A 22,464-nucleotide genomic window follows, 5' to 3' on the forward strand; every position below is an offset into this window, starting at 1 on the left:
TCACTTTCCAGGTTTGTAATTTGCCTTTTTAAGCAACCGATATTGTCCTGGTGAATTTTATTTAGGTTCTTTTGTTCCTCAATCTCCTTCCTCAGTTCTGCCGATTTTCGTTTGAGTTTAACGACATAGTCTTTATCGAGGGCTAGTTTCTTTAACTCCTCTTTGTAATACTTGGATTCGTTCATCAGTTTTTGGAAGTACTCCGTCATCTTCTCCTGTTCGGTGTCCTTGTCTTTCAGCTGTTGTTTCTGTTGCTCTAGTCTCTTGGAGGCAGACGTGTTTTTTCCTGTCAGCACTGTTACCTCGCGCTGCAGCGTCTGCACCTCCAAAGTCAGTCTTTTGTTGACTGACTCAATATCGCGAAACCTCCTCAGTTCAGACTCCTTCTGCTCTCTGAGGGTCTTTTCAGTGGACAGTCTTTTCTCCACTTTAGCAACATCTGCAATCCTTTGCTGAAACTGTTTGAGCTTTTCCATTAAGCTCTCGTTATTTCTGGAGGCATCAAGTTGCTCTCGAAGGACCGCAATAATTGCGTCAGGATCGGTGACGTTTTCCTTCTCCATTTTGATTGAACCTAATAGTAGGTCAGTGAGTTAGTTAGCGATGAAATGTCGGTCGTGTGTCCGTGAGCCGGTGTGGAGATGATGAGAACTAACACGCAGTTAGATCACAAAATATTTTGGAGATTGGGTCCTATTTGAAGGTTTGGTAAATTTGTTCTGTGATGTCACAAAGGCATGTGTGCGTTCTGAGCTTCGTGACGTCACGACACCCCGCCCCCTCTTGGCATATAGCCAAGAGGGGGCGGGGCGTCGTGACGTCATGACCTCACTTTAGAATTACAAGGTTCAGCTGACGTTTGTCAGAACTGAGTTTTCATACATTATTATTGTGTGACAACTTATTAACACTGGGTAAGTGGTTTTTTTTCAGTCATATGCATTTTTGGACTTTTTATTTATAAAACAAAACGGTTCTGTCTCTCAAATCAAACTCTACCCTGGTTCCGTCGGTGACTCAGCGGTCTGTTTTGCGCATGTGCAAACCCGTCTGAGGCGGCGAGCCGCGAGCCGAGGTGGTCAGAGTGCGGCTTGTTTAGCCTGCGTATTGTAAACCCAAAGCCCTCCGGGGCCGCTTTGCCTTTTGCCACTGCATTTTAGCCCTCCAGGCTTGCAGTTCTCCAGAGACATGACGAAGAACACATCAACTGGAAACTGTCCACGACGCTCAGAAACACAAAGTTTTTCCCACAGTTTTCAGGACAAATGAAAGCGAGAGGATTTAACAGGACCGTTGTCTCGGATTTACCTGCGACCCCGTTAACTGGCGACTTCCGGCCGAAAGCATTTGTGGCTGTAGTGACAACGGTTGTCTTCAAGCAGGAATATATTACGTAGCTGTCCTGGTGAATGTCTCTTTTTCAGTTTTCTATTACAATATGAAAACATGTAGCAGGCGGACACGAGGAGGTACAGTGGGACGTCCACCAATCGGAAGATCAGCGGTTCGATCCCCGCCTCCTCCAGTTTGCATGTTGAAATATCCTTGAGCAAGATACTGAACCACAGATTTCTCCCGATGGCTGTGTGCGTGTGTTAAAAACTGAATAGCAGGTGGCATATTGCATGGTAGCCATGGCCACCAGTGTGTGAATGAGCAGTTTGAGTGGTTGGATGACTAGTAAGATGCTTTATGAGTGCAGTCCATTTACCATTTAATATGACCAGTCAAGGTGAGAGCACCTGAGCTGTTCAGGGGCTCATGGAGCACAGGTGTGTGTGTACACATGCTCGCCTGGTGAGCTGTTTTAAATATATATTATTGTTAAGGTAACGTTAGTGTGGGTTTTTTTAAGTGCTAATGTTACAGTTGTATTTTTAATTGCTAAAATGACAATTAGAAAAGATAAACGTGTTGTGTTTATTTTATGTTATATTTTATGCTATTGTTTTGTCTGTTTTCTAGTAAATGGACCTTATTAACGTATTAACCTTTTAGTCTTTGTTATGTAAATACGACCGAGGAGAGAAAGATCTGTTCAGCCATCTGTCTGATCTTGATTTGCATTCATCCATCTTGTTCCAGACATTCAAGGATTCACTCAGTTTATTGTCTGTTGTAATGTGCACACTCAGGTATGTGACAGGAGATTTGATGGGTGTACCATATGCTGCCACAAGATGGCAGTCATGTATCGCTGATTAGTTAACAATTGGTCAAATTCAGTTTTTGAGGAGCCAAGAGCAATGAGCTGAATGAGGGAGCAGTGCTATAAAAGGGAGGTGTAGAAAGGGGAGAGGCTGAGGAACACTATTGGAGTACATTAAAATGTGTGAACACTCCAGTTTAACAGTATAAAAAATATACCGTTTCATAGTTTTAATTAATACATCCGTTTTTTTTTTCATTGGTTTTTATTTCTTCAGTTGAAAACTTAAACGCATGCTGTCCGCCTGAGTGGACATGTTAAAAAAACTCCTTGAAAAATGGCATGACGTGATTTTGCCATGTAGGACATGTTCTTGGATCAACATCTCACATCGCATTCCTGGACCAACCAAGCCTTCTGACATCATCAGTGTGCTGCTCTTTTGAGAAACATCCCGCTGCATCCCCCACCATTTTAGACGTGTGCATGTGCGAGTACCAGGCTCCCTGTTGTACGTTCTACAGTCTGAGATTGCTAAAAACATATTTTAGATCCTTGTTGTAAAAATAACATTCGCCCTGCGTTCACAAGTTCTTGTTTAAAGCAGAAATAGAAAACTTTTCTACTACCTAGCGCACTAGCTTTCTAGCTAACGCTGTTTCCTTATTAGCTCTTTAATCATGGACCAATAGAGAATATAATTTCACCACTGGTTATTTTAGGAGGACCACTCCAAGCAAACATGTTATTTGTTTAGATTATCAAATGGACAATGGATCATAGACAAGCTGTCTATTTCCACTTTAAAATGTTGATTAAAACCTAGGGCGTAGGAACCGGGGGGGATGGAGGGGACATGTCCCCTTCAATATTTGAGACAGGAGCATTTGTCACACCCAAAAATATTTTATTTTGAAATCTTTAACTCACATGCTTTTATTTTGAAGGCGCAACACAGCATCATGTCACTGCCCCCCATAGACATATACATATGTATATATGTCTATGCTGCCCCCATCCCCCAATGGCTCTGAGTGTTTGGGGGGCGGGAGCGAGTCGGGACACAGCGGCCTGCAGGCAACACAGAGGATGAAACGACAGCAGCAGCTCAGTATAAGCACTTTCTTTCTCATGGGAAAGAAAAGAAAGAAAGACAACGTGAGTTGGTAATAATTTTGTCCAGGAGGATAATTATATTTTCTGTCTAGATCTGTTGATGTTTGCTGACGTTGTGATTCAACACCTACGTTAACTTGTAACGTTACACTCTTGCTAGGTAAACTTTGACGTTGTTACTGTTAACGTTACTAGCTAACGTTGGCTGGCGAAAATATGACGGAGTTTCCAGTAACGGAAAAAAGCGATTTGACACTAAATATTTAAGGTGTTTGTAAAACAACATGATTTTTCTATTAACCCATGTAACAACTCGAAAATGAGTACACACCTACACTATCTAGAAAGGAGTTTGTCTCTGTGTTTTTTGCTTGTTCTTGGCTTTCCCATCAGTATTTTTCTGCACCTTATAACGTTACATGTCCACTGCTTTCATAATAGAGATCTGATGAAGTTCAGCTGGCCACTGATGCTAGAGAGGGCGAGGCAGGGAGAGCCAGCACTTCAGAGTGTCAGGTAGGTCATATGTGCTATATAAAGGGTCAGGCGATATATTCAAAACTCATGCTTAGCTGCCACAGAAGTTATTGTCAGTGACTTGTTAAATAAATTAATCAGTTTGAAAGTGATCAGTAACATCATTGTCTTTGATTGAGATATGTTAAAAAAAGTCAAACTATTTTCTTTTACATTTTTTCATTAATTAAGTTGGAGATATAAAAAGAGTAATTGGTAGAAATAAACCAAATCTCAGTGTCATCTATAAAATATTTTTCTCTGTTCTTTGTAAAAAAAATATTTTTTAGCTATTTTTTTATGTTGTGCATGTAGATAAGAGTGTGTAAGTCATGTATTTGAATACATGCCTTCATATTTTTAGATCTGTGAATGTTTTTAGTGTCAGTCTTTCTAGTATTCAGCACTGATCTGTACCTGTATCAGAGTATAAGATCTGTGGTACTTTATATATTTCTGTATACTAAGAAAATTCTAGGGCTGGGTATCGATTCAGATTTTCCAGATCGATTTGATTCGATTTTCAAGGACTCAGTTCGATCTGATTCACGATTCAATTCAATTTAATTCAATATTGATTCAGTATATTTCAATTATGATACAAAATTTGCTTGGATATTAAGATATTTTCTGAGAACTAACTAAGTATATTTAACAAGGAACCCTCTGACCTGGTGCATTACTATTAAAAATACTGTTTACATTAAGAATTGACCCCAAAGCAGTACAATAGTCATCATGTACTTTTATTTAACATTACCTGACCAACACATACAAAATAAATATTTTAAATTAAATATAATCACAAGGCAGACAATTTAAATGAAGTGGCTACAAAAATGTAAACAAAGGACATCCACAAGTTTGCTGCTTTGTGCAATACACTACAGTGGTTGTGGTGTACACATTGACTGTATCAGAAGAGAAACAATATACGTAGGTGAACCCTGCAGCAAAGTGAACCCTCTTCCTCAGAGAGGATCTTTGCCTCCCAGTTTGTTCCTAGCGGCAGAGTAGAGTGAACCGTCTTTCTTCTCAGAGGATCTTTTAGAGATGGGATTTATGGCTCTTTGAGGGGAGCCGGATCTTGGTGAGCCGTTCCTTTCAAAGAAGCCGTTCAAAAAACTGGTTTTGACTGATTTTTATATTTATTAAGTTTTAAGAAGCCAGCCTGGTGGTAACTCATTTTATCTTGGAAATAATCACTGGGAGGTATGATGGGGTGAGATTTGGAACAAAATAATACAAAATTAGATATCCCACCAATATCTGAGTTTGAATTATTCTGAAATATTGATTATAACCTCATTCGATATGTGTGGACTAGATTTTAAAGTCTGATCTGGATTCATTGTAAATATTCCACAAGGTTGCGCCATATCACTCTGCTTTGACAGTGACATCACTATTTTGGATTTACCCTTTATACAAATTGTTTGTATGTGTGTAAAGCTACCATGACTTGTTATTCATGCAATACCGTGACCTGAACACTTACAAATAAACATTAAAAAACAAAGCAGGCTACAATGAATTTTGCTCAGGGGAGGAGCAAAGGAGGAGCACACAGTGATATTAAAAAAAAAAAAAAAAAAAATGGTTCCCAGCTGCGACTCGGTTCCCATCGTTCACGTTAACGAGCCGCAGTGTAAACAACGTTCGCTGGCGATTTGACAGTCACTAGAAGCACATTATGACCCTTTGTAAAAGTTTCTGTGTGGTACCTGTGTTGTACATGAGCTAACGTTAGCGGGCAAGGAAGGACTGAGAGGCTGTCCGGTATGTGTGTGTGTGTCTGAGTGTCTGAGGAGCACCAGTACGTTAGCTTGTTAGCCATAACGTTAGCCTTGCTGTTTGTCATGTTAACGTTATCGTCGGCAGCCCTGAATAGCTTGTAAAGCTTTAGCGTAGTTAGTTAACACATTTGTTATCGGCCCATGTGTTTACTGCTACAGAAAATTAATAAATCTTTGGTTTATTTGCACAACGTCGCCTCTCTGCTGTCTTTTATCGCGCTTGCTAACGCTAAGTTAACTTTACCAGCAGATCTGTATGAGGTACAAACTGAGGCTTCAGTTAGCAGTGTGCTGGTGCTTAGTGGTATTTCTTAATCTTTTCTGTGAAACTGATGTGCATTTAATAAACATTCGTACATTATTAGCGTTATATTTTTAGAGGAAAATGCAAGTGAAAATACTCGCACCGTAGACCCATGCCTTCAGTGGACGCGCTCCCACCATTGTTTGCTGCTCTGTCTTCATTCAGTGTCCAGCCGCCTCGCGAGATCTCTCGCCATGATCTCAGGTGCTAAATGCTGATCTCGCGAGACTACTTGGGTTGATAGTACTGCAGGCTGCTGCAGTCAGCTACCGGCTGTACAACACGTCCACGGAGGAAAATAGTTAGCCTATAGTAAAAGATCGATTTTTTTAATTAATGAATCGATTTTGTGCCATTTAAAGGAAAATCGATTCAAATTGATTAATTCGATTTTTTCAACCCAGCTCTAGAAAATACATAGGAAACACATGTAAATCATGTGATGTTGTCTGTTTATGATGAGAACATATATCTGTTGTTACAATAGAATAGTATAAATAATATAAATTTGAAGTTAACTTTGTTGGTAAAATGACACATTCTGAACCACTTCAGGGCTAAAATGAGCTTTTCTTTGTTTAGAAAAAAATATGATGCTAAATATTTTTTTTTTTAAAAAAAGCAGGCTTTTCACCACTTGGGGCATTTTGTTTTTTAAAGCAAATTGTTGTATGTACCATTCACTGAATGGCACATACAACATAACATAATTTGAACATAAGAAAGTAGAGATAAATAGCCAACGAATGTAAAATAACATGACGTAGTATTGTAATGGAACCAGAAAGGAGACCAGGTGTGGACTGATGTCAAGTTGCTGCCTGTTCAATGCCAGTTTCCTCTGAATCCCCCTTTAAATTTATTTTCAAGCAGCTTTTCAGTTCTGTGATGTCAGTAGAAGAAGGGACCTGTCTCTCTGACTTCTGAGTATATGTGAAAATACAGAAACACACACCAGACAGTTACTTCTGATAGATTCATTGATGCCTCCTGCACTCAGCTGCACTATAACAGAAAGAGAGAGTAACATGTGACAGTAGATATTTTACAAGCTTTCACAAAAAAAGGGGAAAAATGGGATTGCTTGCTTGTAGTAAGTGCAGTCTTGTCGCATTGTGTGACATTGTGACTTTTTTCCTTTTAGGGTGTTCAGAGCAGGGACAGACAGCTGAGAGACACTGATGTCAGAGGACAGAGCCATATCAGCCACACCCAAAATTCATAGACACTCAAGTTCTGTCTAACAGAACTCTCTCTTTCCAAGAGAGGTGGTACAAGGATTTTCCCTGGCTACATTATGAAGCAGTGCAGAAGGGGTCTTGTGTTTTTATTGCAAGAGAATTTACCAGGACAAACTCACACCATTTGCTGTAAAATCAGAGCCCACCTTTATCACTTCTGGATTTAAAAATTGGAAAAAAGCTATTGAAAAATTTAAAGCACATGAAAATAGTCATACACACCGTCATGCTGTCTCTGTGACTGCACAAGAAAGTCACCCTGTAAATGCACAGTTGTCTAGTGCTTTGGCAAATCAACAAGCAGACAACAGGCACTGTCTGGGGAAAATTGTGAGTTCAATCAAATATTTGGCACGACAGGGACAGGCCTTGAGAGGACACGAGGATGAAAACAGTAATTTGTATCAACTTAGCCAAATGGTTGCAGAGGTCCCAGAAAGAGTACATCAGTCCACAGATCCAGAATGAAATTCTGTCTACAATGAGCAACGATATTGTTAGTGGAATAGCTGATACAATCAGACATCTACCAGTTCTTCAGTATGCAGTTATTATGGATGGAACACAAGACATTTCTGGGCAAGAACAATAAAGTATTTGCCTGCGTTATGTAGACAATGACCTGAAGCCCCATGAAGAGTTCATTGGTTTGTATTCTGTTTCTGAAACAACAGGAAAAAGCCTTGCTGGAGTAGTTAAAGATGTGCTGCTGAGATTAAACTTACCAAGGCATGGTTTACGAGGTCAGACTTATGACGGGGCAGCTCCACCATGTGCTGGTCAGGCACAAGAGTACTTTCAGTGGGAGACTCATACCACCAAGATGTACCACTGAGTGCCACAGGAAATCATTCCTGCTTGTGGCCATCAAACTGTACAACTCCTCCCTCTGAGTGGCCCTGAGACTTTTTCCACACACTGCAATAATTTAATTTAACTTGCGCAATAATCCCATTCACCCTGACTGTATATATTCTGTTTGTGTAAATAATCTTGTTCAGTTTACTATATATATATATATATATATATATATATATTTACATTTATGTTTGTTAATAATTCCTGTTTATTTAACTATATATTTGTTAATACTATTGTTTAAATTTCTTATATTTTCACGTATCTTTCCTCTCTTGCAAGGAGCACCTTTAAATAATTTCCCCTCGGGGATCAATAAAGTATTTCTGATTCTGATTCTAACATGTCTGGGAAGCACGCTGGTGCATAGGCACTGATAAAACAAGAGCATCCACTAGCACTTTATGTTCATTCTGGAGCCCACTGTACTAACTTAATCGCACAGAAAGCTTGCTTAGCCTCTGTTCTGATCAGAGACTCATTGGATTGGGTCAACCAGCTTGGAGTCCTTTTGTCTCATTCAGGGAAGTTTAAGGCAATCCATGCAGCAATAGCACATGCAGAGAATCCATCATGCACTGCAATAAAACCCTTCTGTCCCACAAGATGGACAGTACGGGGCAAAGCCATCACAGCTGTTTTGTCACAGTATGGGTTGGTGCTGGCTAGCTTGCAGGAGATGGCATGTGGTGCCTCTAATACTGCATCTACTGCTAACGGCCTGCTAGGGCAGTTTAGGAAAGGCAAAACAGTTTTGGGTCTCCTCCTTGCCTCATAAGTAATTTGTGAGCTTGAATGCCTTAACATCTCTTTTCAGAAGAGAACTGAAACCATTACTGGCATGAGGGCTGCTGTCGAAGTTGTGAGGACCTCACTCAAGGCCAAGAGAGATGAGGAAAGTTTCAAAACTCTGTTTGAAGAGGCAACGGCTGTGGTTCAGTCTTTAGGCATTCAGCCCATTACCATTCCACAGACCAGACCGCCCCCAAAACGCTTCATTGAAGGAGCTGAGGCACATCAGCCTAGAAGTGCCAAGGACCACTACAGAGGTGAATTCTTTAAAGTCCTGGATGTTGTAGAGGCACAGCTCAGTGAGCTATTTAACCAGGATGACTTGCTGACTTTGCAAAAGTTGGAAGAGACCCTTGTGAGTGGAGAGATTGATGCTGCAGTGATTGAGAAATACCCAGAGTTGAACAGAGAGTCACTTTCAGTGCAGCTTTCTATGTTTCACCTTAACTGCTCATTTAGCAACAGTGCAGAGGCTGCAGGGATCATTCGTGGATTGCCTGTAGAGGTACGCAGACTATTTGGGCAAGTGGAAACCCTGGTCAGGTTGCTTTTGGTAGTACCTGTTTCATCCTCTGAGGCAGAGAGAAGTTTCAGTGTCCTCTGCAGGCTCAAAACTTGGCTCCGGTCTACAATGACTCAAAACAGACTTAACCATGTTACTGTCTGTCATGTCCATCAGGATAAACTTGACTTACTGGACAAGAAGTCAATTTGCAAGCAATTTGTGGCTGCAAATGATAGGAGTAAAAAACATTTTGGCTCCTTTGCCTAGGCCAGTGTTTTTCAACCTTTTGTGTGCCACAGCACATGTTTGACACTGAATAATCACACAGCATGCAAATTATTAAATGTAGGACTGTGCAGTGCTATCTGACTTCTATTTGTGACAGAAAACTACACAGGAATTGATATTTATCAGTTCATTACATCCATTCTAATGTATTTTCCTTTACCTTTATAAATGTATCTTTTTAGTAGAATAAAATATATTTGTGAATGTTTTGCAGTGTAGTTAATTTATGACGTATTTCTGCTCAAACCAATTTACGGATCTGTCAGGTTTCCGACATGTGTCCCCCCCCAATATTAAACCCATTCCTACGCCCTTGATTAAAACGCTGCCATCTATTGATACTTTTACTTTTCTGCCTGTCCAGAGGACAGGGGCATGAGACTCCCGGGAAAAGTATGACAAGCGTCCTAACTCTAAGCTCCCAAGGAGCCTCCATCAAACCCTTCTGACCCAGATTGTGTTCTGCTCCTCAGCTAGAAGAACCAGAGGGAGGGCAGGACATTACTGAGTGTAGTTGGCTTTCCTCCAGTGTACACAAACCCCTGGACTTTTACACTGTTTTCCCCGGAGGTTTTGTGCCCCTTCCCTCCGGACAGGCGGACTTGTCCTTACATTTTAGCATCACCCCTCAACAAAGTATCAACAGACAGCAATGTTTTTATCAACATTTTGAAGTTGAAATAGACAACTTCTCAGCTAGCTTAGCTAGCATGCTTGCTGTGCTAGCTAACGTGTGTGCTAGCGCTAAAGTGCTCGCTGTGCTAGTTAATGCTGGCGGCCAGAAACAAACTACTATGATTAATTGTTAGTTAATTATGCTGTAATTTAAACAAGGAACACATTTTCTCGTGGTGGTCCTTTCTGAAATGAGCAATTGAAGTTACTATATTCCATTATGATCAGGGGTTGATACTTAGACGCTAGCTAGCACTAGCATAGCTAGCTAGTTGAAATGTTGACTACTCCCACTACTGTGAATTGGTTGGCTGAATTTAAAACTGATAAGTGTTCAACTGACAGGTGATTGTGAGCCTCTGTTTGGCTACATTAAAAAATGATTGACAGAGACCCCGTCTCTCGAGCTCACGCACATCTAAAATGGTGGCATTGAAACTGGCACTTGCACACGTCAAAAATGGTGGCTCTGAAACTGGCATTCGCGCAAGTCTAAAATGGTGGCTCTGAAACTGCGCACGTCTAAAACAGTGGCTCTCCGGCTCTACAGGGGGATAATATTGTCTCCTGTGCTTCTTTCAAAATGTCTGTGCTTCTTCAGAGCTAAGCTAGTTTTCCAAATTGAAATTAGTACAATTAAACAAAATCCTCCTACTGAACAAAAACCTTAATCTACTGCAGGGTTAGCGAGTTAGCTTGCTTAGGTTGGCTATGCTAATGAGTAATGCTGCGTTCGATTGTACTTGGAAAGATCCAGGTCGGAAATTCCGACTTCCGAGGTAAATGCATTTCATTGCGCAAGCTTGGAAAACATGGCCGGCCAGGTGGTGTTTGTTTGAGTGCTTTTCAAGCATCAAAAATTACTGCTGGGGAAGTATATGAGCTACTTGAGGGAGACAGAGAAAGAGAAACGTCATATGCTGTAAGTATGACTTAAATAACTTCGCTCTTCTGCAACACACAGTCCTGAACGCACCAGGGAGGGGAATCCTGAATGCCTCATTGACCTTATACGGGCATCAACAAGTAAAAGCGAGCCGTGCAGGTGTCAACTGGCCTGTCCTGCTGTACGCGCAGAACTATGTTCCCTTTTCCGTAACTTTCCCCTTGCCTCAACATCTAGATTGTAAAATAAATAGCCTAAATAAATAAATAAACATCTTACTTTCTGTTGCTTTACAGGTATGCTTTGCTGCTGTCACAACCATCCATCAGAAAGTCTATTTTAAAGATGGGTACAGAATGGGAAATACTTATGCAGATGGATGAGCATACATTTCGCCGGCATCTTCGGGTGCAATTTGATTTTCTGCTGCTGAAGCTCAACCAGTACATCCAGACCCTTCATGTTGGAGGCCAACCAGAGGTTCCCCTTCACCAGCTTGCCATGTTTCTTTGGTATATAGGCAACCAAAACTCTTTTCGAGAGCTATCAGATAAATTCAATGTCTCACAGTCAACAGCTCACCATGCCATTCTGGAGCTGCTCCGCACACTCTGTCCCCTCACTTCCTCCTTCAGACCTTTGGCAGGAGGAAGTGTCGGTGGAGGAGAGTGCCTTCAAAATACACGGCTTGACATTGTTGTAATGATAAGTATATGTCAGCTTGCATCCTACACAATATGTGCGCAGACCCCACAGATGTGTGTGAAGATCATCCACAGGGCTGCCCAAGACAGGGTGATGAAAATGAACAGACTGCACTACAACTATTAGATGATGATGGCAACTAGACATGTTTTGTTTTTGCTTTGAATCTGTCAATGAATAGTTTTACTGGTATGTTCTCTTTTAATCACACAATAAGCCATCAACTTTATGTGAAAAACATCCAACATGTTGTGCATCTTCAATATTCATGCATTCATTGCATTAATGACCAGTAGAAGTTCCACTTTTGTTGAAGTTTGACAATTTTATTTAACAAATGTAAAAGCACATGTGCTGTCATTTGTAAACATTAAGTGTTTAACTGTGCTTAACTTTGAAATTGACTTTGGAAAAATAAAGCGCTTAAGTGCATACAAATAAAATGATATAAAAAAAATGAAATAAAAGTGATATAAAAAATATCAAATATAATGGCATGCAGACAATTTAACATTCTTCTTTTAACATTCTTCTTTGGGTAACTAATTCTTCTCCAGGTAACTTTTCATCATGGCCTCAAAGGACTACTGGGAAGCTTTCATGTGGTTGAGCATCTCCTCGTGTCTGCGCTGGGATGCAGCCTCAGATTCACGAAGAAATCCCAAGAGGCCACTTTCCTCTTGGCAACGGGGACAACATGGAGTTGGGCCCAAGGAAAGACTGGCTGACCCCGAGGAAAGACTGGCAGAAGGCTGCTGTCGGTCAGTGAGAAGTGCATCGGGTCTCCTCATTTCCAAGCCATCAGAAGTTCCCACCACTGGAAACTCAATATCATGGTGCCCTCCCAGAAGTTGCTCCATCTCGTTGTAAAATTGAAAGCGCAGTGCACCCTTGCCTGTGGTGCGTTATCTTTAATTTTCTTGTACACTTTCTCAAGCGTTCCCCATTTCCGGGCCACTCTGTCTGGGTCAAAAACCACTTTAAAGTGGTTTGTCAGTTTGGCAGCCATCTCATTCCACATGAGTTTTTTTGATCCCTTGCCCGCCTTCACCCTGGCATTCAATTCTCTCAATGTTTTGGGCAGCTCACCTCCATCCTCTTCCAGCTTGTTCCTCATCAAATCGATGAGGAACAAAGTCTGGTCTTTGTGAAGCATTCATTGTGAGGTGGTGCGTTTGTGGCAGGCATCTCCTCTTCCTCTTCCATGGGTTCGGCTCCCTCTTTGTCATCAGCTTCCAGCCCTAAACATGTAACATCTGGTCAGATGAAGGTGATGGCACTGATATAGTTCAATTAAACTTCTTAGCTTCCTTTGTTATAAATATGTGTGTTGACACATAATAATGCTATAATAGAGCTGCAACAATTAATCGCTTAATCGATGACTAATCGATTATTAAATTAATCGCCAACTATTTTGATAATTGATTATTCGGTTTGGGTCATTTTTGAGAAAAAAATATAAACAATCTCTGCTCTCATATTCTTAAATGTGAATATTCCCTGGTTTCTTTACTACTTTTTTCAGTAAACTGAATATCTTTGAGTTGTGGACAAAACAAAACATTTGAGGATGCCATCTTTGACTTTGGGAAACACTGATCAGCATTTTTTAAACTTTTTCTGCCACTATATGGACCAAACAATAAACCGATTAATCGGAAAAAGAAAATAATAGACAGATTAATCAATTGTGAAAATAATCCTTAGTTGCAGCTCTAAATGCACGAGTAAAAACATGAATGAAAACATAATAGCAAAGACACCCACTTTGGGAATTTTTTTTCACAACTTTTCATAGTAGCTGGGCACCCTCTCAGAGGAGACCTGGAGGACCCGCACCTACCTCACATCTACAGTGAAACAGTATTATCAGTATTTCACTCACCAAGTGAAATTACTTCAATCTTGATTGTGAGCTGCTGGTCAAGGTAATAGGTGGTAGGGTCAGATGCTGCATGGTACATCACACAGTTGAATGGCTGGGTCTTCTCTTCGTCTAAATACAGGTTGGAGTTGTGGTCTGAAAATACTTAAAAAGAGGGAAAAAAACAAAATCAAATCCAGTCCAATCAAATCACGTTTATTTATATAGCACCTTCTCATACAAGTAAATGTAACTCAAAGTGCTTCACAGATACACAGTTTCAGTCAGATGAAGTGCAGTTCAAAGTGCAAAAGTGCAGATTAAAGTGCTACACCATTTGAAAACAGTGGTACAAGATACAATAAAATGTTTTCCTACTCCTTTCATACCCCTTATCCGTTTTACAGAACACTTGTTTCAACATACACAGCATGCTTTTTATTTTTATGCTATTTATTCAAAGTGTTTACAAAAGCACTAACAAACATGAATTAACAACAACAAAATTAACATAACGTTACTACCAGGATGATGGAGTGAAAAGCAAACTGACTGTGTTAACGTTAGAAACTGTTACGATAGATAAGTGCAGTAATTATTTCCATGTGTCAAACCTGCCGTTTTCTGGATATAAAAACTGCAGTATTAGTGCTAAATATTGTAATTATAGGCTACTGCAGTTTAAATGTGGGAAAAATTATATTCTATGTGACGTTAGGACGTACAATATTTTGAACACAAACGCTTCAGTAATGTTAACGTTACTGTGTTTTTTCGTCCCTACTACATACGCGCACAGAGCTTTTTAAATCACAAATTAACAGAATGGGAATGGAAATGCCACTACAAAGTAATTCTACACTTTTAGTAACAAATGCTAAATTAGAGGTACATAACAGTAAAAGTTGAGGAGAAAGTGACTCTGTTTACCTCTCACGGTGTGCGACGCCATTTTGCTATGATGTCATTCCGACCGACTCGGGCTGCTTGGATCCTGCCCGAATTCCCGAGTCGGAGTCCCGAGCTCAAGGGCCATTCTATTGCACTTTTCCAATTCGGAGGTCGGATTTATCCGAGTGCCGAGTACAATCGAACGCAGCATAAGCATGCCAATAGACTAAAATAATTAGCACAAGCTTATGGCATTTTACATTGTATAAATTAGCCTAGCAACTAGCGATCTTTCCCTCTTCTCATATAAAGCCAGGGACAGCAGCAACATTTAACAAAGGTAACGGTAGCCTACACAATTTGGGTCTATTATAACTCACAACATTCACCGACAAAACAACTGTCACACTGTTATTACCGCCAGCCTATAGCATTTTACATTGTATGAATTAGCCAAGCGACGAGCAGAGATTTCCTCTGTTCATATGAAGCTAGGATAAATCCCACACAAGACTTTAAATGCTATTTTAGTGGAGGCTTTACTGTCTTCACAATTTATTGTTTCTTACATAATTGTAGTGCAATCTCTTTAATTTTAGTAATGCATAATCACAACTAGATAATAATTTATGTTATGTTGAGCACATAACTGGTGCAAGTAGTCGTCTGTCTGCTGCAGCAGCAGCATGTTTTGCTTGTACTGTACAGTAAGAGGTGAATCTACTCTACATCTGTCCAGATGCACTGAGAAAATATTTGAACTAGAAGCCCCGAGAAGCTGCTGCAGAGGGGCCTTCTCTGTCATCGCCTCCATTCGCTGAAGAATGTAAGTTTAGCCAATTATTTGTGGTGTCTGATACACTGCTATGTTCTCAATTTTAGCATTATTTTTGTTGTTGTTATTAATATTATTATTATAATGTCATTATTATTACTAGTAAATATAGGTCAAATGAAATAAAGTTTATTTGTACAGTGCCTACTTTATATGAAGTAGAAAGACACAACAGACAGCAGTGGCGTAACAGTATGGATGTACTGTATGTTTGAATACAGCTACAAGTCAGGCAACAAGTAGCAGCACGGCTGGGTTCAGCACATCACCTCACTACCTCACGACTTCCAGTGAGACACAGCCTGAATCAAGTGAGTTCTGTAATTGTATGTTAATGCTGCAGTCATGTTTCTAATGTAAATATGGCCAAACCCAGAAACATTTTTGGTATAATTCTATCAAATATTCACAAATACTCCTATCACAATATTCACATCACTTACACATGCAACTCATCCTGGCCTGTACATCTGGAATGTTTTTGTCCATTTGTCCACACATAGGGGCTATGAAAGTCTATTTCTACAATGTCAGTAAGTTGGCCAAGCCTTTAAACATTTATAAACGACAGAAAACAATAGGAACTGTAGCTTGCACACAGATCCCAATTTTCATTTGAATGCAATATTGCCACATATTTGACTTTTTTAAAAGGAGTCCATTCAAGAATACCAACAGTATCTATTATTAAAATCTGTCTTACATACTTCTATTATTATGGTAAAAGTAGCACAATAAAATATATTTGATGACAAATACAATTTACAGAAGAAATATGGCCACCCTCAAAATATAATCAAAGTATAGTACAACTATCAATATTTATTCAAGTTGTCTACACGACATATTAAAGCTAGAATAGCTAATCCCCCTTCAAAAAAATATGTTAAACTAGAAGGGGGGGGGCGAACCCTAATCCCGCCTAGGGCATCAAAGTGGCTAGAGCCAGCTCTGCAGCACATGGGTCTAACAGCTGATCGGTATGTTACGCAATGTAAATCCGATCCCAGCACTATGTGCGGGTGCGCGGCAGGAGTGCCCGAACGTGTGCGCGCATGGTGTCTCCGCATGTGACGTAGTATTTCTTGTGTGGGAGTGCGCGCTCGCCTGTGTAGGACTTGTATGGGAACGCAAAGTCAGAGCAGGGGGATTTGTGGATCACTTGTTCAACTAGTGAGCAATCTCTTGTCTGAGATCACGATATTATAGAAATGTCGGGGGAGAGCGAAGAGACGCAGGCAGCCGAGGAGACCCCCATGGAGGAGAAGGTAACTGTGCGGCGGGTTAGCAGCTTAGCAACAGCACCGCTGACTTTGTTGCAGCTAATGCTAGCTACGTTTTATAGCTTAGCTGCTTCGCCCCGCGCTCGTCATTGTTGACATATCAGCCGAAACCACCTACAAAGCCCTGGGTGGAATAGTTAATATCATTTCTCAAATTTCATAACCACATATTGTTATCGGCTAGCTGGCTTGCCGTTTCAGTTTCTAGTAAATGTTTCGGGTGGTTGGTGTGAATGTCAGAGGTGCTACCAGCTAATGCTAGCAGCTCGCTACTCGCCAAGCTAACTGTCATGACATTCACACTGGAAAATGGGAAACCGTTAGCTTAGGTGCTAACGTTAGCTTAGCACAACCCAACAGATTGCTGTACTCCGGTTTGAAGCCTAACGTCAGTTACAGTAACGTTATCCTTTACTCTACTGTGGCTACCGCGATTCCCCGTGCAGCTAGCTTGCTAGCTAGCGAATCGCCCCAGCTGTTAGCAAGCAACAAACTGACGGTTATTTAACAGGACATTTTGCGGTTAATCCTAAACGGTACTCCATCACACTCAACCGAGTAACGTTAGTTCTGTAGTGTGTACTCTGAGAGGGTGTTGCTGTCGACAGAACATTAGTCAATATTTCCAATTAGCTTGATGGACTGCAGAGCCCTATAAAACCAACATGGATTAACACTATCCCAGGCAGGTTAATATTTAAGTACTTCCGTGCTGATATTGTTATAACCGGCTTTATTAGACTTAACTAGTGTTGCATGTGTTGCATTAATGTTGGGTTTGTGTAAACGTCTGACTGTGTTCTGTACTGCATTGCCATCAGCTGACATGTTTTAGCTGAAGCCCTGAGGCACCTAGTTCATATTCTCTGTTGTTGTGCTGCATGTGGTTGTTGAGTAACCTGCTTCCCTTTGTTTTGAAGCCTAATGCTTCTGCTTGTTTTCAGGAGGTCCAGGAGAAGGTGATCAGTCCTGAGAAAGCGGAGGAGGCTAAACTGAAAGCCAGATACCCACAGTTAGGAAATAAACCTGGGGGCTCTGACCTGCTTCGCAAACGCCTCACCAAGGGGGTGAGTAATCTCTTGTGTTTGTCTACAAAACATTCATAGTTCACCAGGGGGGTATTCCAGAAAGCGGGTTATGTGAAAACTCAGAGTAAGTTAACCCTGAGATGAGGGAAACTCTGAGTTATCCGTTCCAGAAAGAGAGGTAACTGAAACTCTGAGTCAGTCACCATGGTAACAGACTCTGTGAACATAACCTGCTCGCTGACAGGTTTTCTTCAATAAACCCTGAGTTTTTCTCTGTCTCCTCCCTCTTACACGCTGTTTCATTTCCTCATTCATTCAGTCCGTGTCAAAGCTTGTATCAAAGAGATTTACCGTCTGTCACAGTCTAAATCCTGCTGGATATTAGTTTGTTACTCAGGACTGTCTTAAGTTACTGAATTTATGCACATCAATCATTTCTTTGGACATCGGTTTTTATCTTAACATTCAAATGTTACACAGCGAGAATTCATCCTCAGCTCAGAATCAAACCTCTGTCCTTTTTATATTTATTATTTTTTATAACACTGTGCACAAGGATCAGACTGTCAGTCTGTTAGAGCAGCTACGAAATGTTTATTGCACATAATGTGTATGTCTAATTATTTAAATTTTAAAAATCGGTATGAAGCTTTAGACACGTAGTATCGATGACTAATGATCTCTATCACTGATGTCATTGGTCGCACTGATGGAACATAATTCCTATAGCCTAATATTCGGGATTATATGTTAATATTTCTGAGTGAGCCATGGTGCATCATTTCAGTGTCTTTACATTTACTACATTTGTAGCTGAAATAAAGTCACTGAATGCTGCTGAGTCAAGATACAAATAGATGTCCAGCATCTACTGTATTTTAACCTCAACGTCTTTTCAAGTGCACATCATCAAACATATTATTACTGGGTCAGACTGTGAGTTTACAGTCATGTCTTTATGTCTTTGATCTATAGCCTAGCCTATATGTTTTAAATCTTCCTATTTTTTCAGTTGCTGCCTCCTGTGTTTTTCCCCATCAGATTAAATCTGAACAAATATATTATTATATATTATTAATATAACGTAATGTATCGACAGCCTGATACACAGTCAGATTCCACCACTTTATCTTCATTAAGAATTATGTAAGTCTGATAAATGATGAATAAACGGACAACACTGAATAAAACTTTTTTTATTAACTTTATGGTTACCTTATTTACACTTTCCTCGCTCTGACTCAGGCTCTTCTTTTAAAGATAAACGTGCACCGTCTGCTACACATGCATTAATATCTCTACATCCACTGGATTAAAATGGAGGCACTGTCTTGTATTTACCTGTTGCCATGGTGAATCGTGGAGTCGGAGCTCCATTGATGATGGCTTTTTATTGTCGGTTTAACTCAGAGTGAACATACTCAGAGTTGACTGAACTAACTCAAATCAGCTGTTCTGGAACCGGTAATTCAGAGTTTCCCATCTCAGGGTAAATCAACTCAGAGTTCAGGGTTAGACTCAGAGTTTGTTGAACCTCCTACCTGGAATACCCCTCAGGTACACTCCCTAAACCCACTGTCATTCTTTTTGTTGATAACGCTACACTAACCCTCAGTTCAAGTTTATATGGTGCCTAAACTAAGCTTGAGAAATTAATTTTTAACCCCAAAGCTCCTTCTTTAGAGTTTCCCATACCATGCCATTTATCATTGAGAACAAACAAAACTTTTTATACCTCTCAGTGTAGCACAGTGCAAATTAGGGACATCCCAAACTGCAGTCAACACCTCAACAGTTTTAAAGGTGCCTGAACATTATAACCTTCATGAAGGCAGAATTTATTGCAGTGATGTTTTACTCAACTGTGTTAGTTTCAGCGAGGTGTTTAAAATGGCAACAACATATATAAGAAGTGTCTCCATATACTGTACTATACATACAGTATATTACTGTAGTGCTGGAATGATTATACATAGACAGACATCATTGGATTATCATGATAAACAGCAGTTAATCTATCAAGCAAATATACCAGTGATGACTTGCTGGTATGCATCCTCTCAAATGTGAGGATTAGCTGTTTCCCTCTGTTTTGATAACGTTGTAATTCATACACTGCTGGCCAAGGAAAACAGGCGATTTGAGGTCATCAGGTAGGTTCTGGTAATCACTTGTGAGGCGAACTTGACTTAATTTTTGAAAATGTATTTCATTATTTGCCATTTTGATAGACTTAATAATCAGTCTTTAATAATCCATAAATTGATTGATCGATAAAGTGCAGCACTATTTTATGTCTTTACACTTTAGACTGCTAAATTGAGTCACTGATTAATTTTTTGATTCACAAAATATTAAGTTGTATATCAAGTTAAACAAACATATCAAATCAAACATTTGATGATTACAGGCTTTTCTAGTTTTTAAAAATCATAAGTTTAATACCTTCAGGTTATAACCCGTGGCAGACATTTGACAAAAGTTGAGACAAGTCACAGTTTCAATTATTTTCTGAATCATAAAAACAATTGATAAAGAAGACCTAATAAAGAAATGATGTTTAGTTACAGTCCTAAATATATTTATCTTGCCTGCCAAACAAGCTTAAATACTGTATCTAAGAGGTGCCCTGTGGAGTTTTCCTGTAAGCAAAAGTCCTGTTTACATTCAGTGTTTTTAACAGAAAACAGTGCAAATCATCCACTGTAACACATGTGCAAAGTAGAAGTGTTCTTTGATGTACATGTTGCATACTGACAATGCCTTATTTTCTCTTTGCAATGTAGTTAATGTGTTCATTTTTTATAGATCACACACAAATTTAAATCTTAATGTCTCTCTACAGCAAAAGTACTTTGACTCTGGCGACTACAACATGGCTAAAGCCAAGATCAAGAACAAGCAGTTGCCGACAGCTGCCCCAGAGAAGACGGAGATCACAGGAGACCACATCCCCACCCCCCAAGACCTGCCCCAGAGGAAACCTTCTCTGGTGGCCAGTAAACTGGCAGGCTGATGCACGCACAGCCTCGACAGCCGCCGCAGCACCTCCCAGCCCTAACCCTTTCCTCCCATGTCTCAGAGCTGTAACATTACCTCTCCCGCCCCTTACAGTATCTATCCCCTTCCTCTGCTCCACTGGTCACAGTACCTGTCCCCTGCCTCTGCCCCCTCCCCACCAGCCTGGACCCCACCCAGCAGGAACCCACACCTGGCACCCAGCAAACTGGCTAGCTGATACTGTCAAATCCTGTCTATTTTTGTTTCATCTAGCCCTGCCTTTACTGCCTCCTATCCTTGTTGTTTTCCCTCACTACTCTTCCAAACTGACTGCCCTGCTGTCATTGTCCTTTTACTTTTCCATGTTCCTTTTTATTTTCTCTTTACTTCCATGTAAGATACACTGAAAGACATCCAAGTGTGAGTGTGAGCGGGTAGTGACGTCTGTGTGCGACTGATAGACGACTGATACCGCTGTGTTTACTGGCTAAAGATGGGGGCGAGCAGCAGAAGCTGCATCTTGTTTGTTTGGGGAGCTTTAGTATGGGCATCAGGATCTCAGTTTGGAAGTGTGTGTGCGCGTGTGCGTGTGTGTGTGTGTGTGTGTGTGTGTGTGTGTGTGTGTGTGTGTATACATATATATATATATATTTCCTTTTGTTCGGCACAGGGGCAGATGTCAGCTTTTTAGAGCGTTTTACATCGGATTTGTATCATTCACTGTATGTCCTTATTCTAAATTATATTGTCAATATGCTTGTGATTTACTGAATATAGTAATCCAGAGGCCAAGCTCAGTTTTGTTAACACTTTGATTGTTGAACCATGGGAGGAAGCTGTACTAAAGAACCACACAGCAAAGGCCAGAGTGTGATGTGGAACTGCATGTGTGACGCAGGGCTCCCAAAGGCAAACCTCGCTGAGCTCCATTTTTATTCATCAAGGTGCACTGAACACAGACATTTACACGTGCTGAAAAGCTCAGGTGCAGCGTACAAGCACTGGATGGCATGTAGATGATGCATTCAAGACATCTTGAAACTTGAGAGTGAAAGGAAGACATGTTGCTTCCGTTTGAAATGTAATGTTGAACGTTGGCACTGTATTTGTGGTGTGCCCTCCATGTCAGCCTCAGATGATGGGTCAAAACACTCGGGTCAAAGTTTACAGTTACAAGTTGTCATGAATGTTACCATACTGAAAGACAATGTAGGGGACTGTATGGGATCTAAAAGCTACATTTCTGTCAGTAGGGACCAGTCTTTGTGTCCTGTATGCCGTTAGTAGACTAAATTTATGGTTAAAAAAAAGTACTGGGAGCAGGTCTTGGCACTGGGAACAAATAGTGTTATGAATCATGTTCAGACTTGGGAAAAACCTTCTATACTCATAAGTCAAAGTACTTTTATTTGAAAAAATGTCCTTGGCCCTGTGTAGTGCTTTCCCAGGGTCATTACTGACTGGATGAAATTTACCTGCGATGTGGTAAATCTAAGCTAGCACAACATCTGTCTGAGCTGTGCATGTATATGGCTGCCCTGCTGTCACTTTGTGCCATTTTGTTTTGTAAATAAAATAGTTTTGCACAAATGTTTGGTTGCTGTATCATGTGTGTGTTATTTTGTCTTTTTGATGTTTATGACATGTTTAAGGTGCTTTTAGTTGTGTAAACAGTGTACACATTTGACCTTAAAAATATTTTTTATTCCATTATGTGGTTAATTAACCA

The 22,464-nt window shown here is 40.3% G+C and overlaps 1 protein-coding gene across 1 annotated transcript; it reads left to right on the forward strand.

Annotated features, from left to right (window-relative positions):
- The first annotated feature begins 16,486 nt into the window (after positions 1-16,486).
- On the forward strand, positions 16,487-22,327 carry arpp19a (cAMP-regulated phosphoprotein 19a). The gene is made up of 3 exons (XM_049602222.1): positions 16,487-16,692; positions 17,652-17,774; positions 20,581-22,327. Exons 1-3 carry the CDS (start codon positions 16,636-16,638, stop codon positions 20,749-20,751), a joined length of 351 nt encoding a protein of 116 aa, XP_049458179.1. The 5' UTR covers positions 16,487-16,635; the 3' UTR covers positions 20,752-22,327.
- The last annotated feature ends 137 nt before the right edge of the window (positions 22,328-22,464 follow it).

This window comes from Epinephelus fuscoguttatus, linkage group LG2 (assembly GCF_011397635.1).
Source record: "Epinephelus fuscoguttatus linkage group LG2, E.fuscoguttatus.final_Chr_v1".
NCBI classification, from domain to species: Eukaryota; Metazoa; Chordata; class Actinopteri; order Perciformes; family Serranidae; genus Epinephelus; species Epinephelus fuscoguttatus.

What these genes read in the sequence shown, in the direction of transcription:
- arpp19a (XM_049602222.1), top strand. Translation starts at nt 16,636, where the DNA reads ATGTCGGGGGAGAGCGAAGAGACGCAGGCAGCCGAGGAGACCCCCATG. An exon ending in AGACCCCCATGGAGGAGAAG is followed by an intron (nt 16,693 to 17,651) that starts GTAACTGTGCGG and finishes GCTTGTTTTCAG; the next exon opens with GAGGTCCAGGAGAAGGTGAT. An exon ending in GCAAACGCCTCACCAAGGGG is followed by an intron (nt 17,775 to 20,580) that starts GTGAGTAATCTC and finishes GTCTCTCTACAG; the next exon opens with CAAAAGTACTTTGACTCTGG.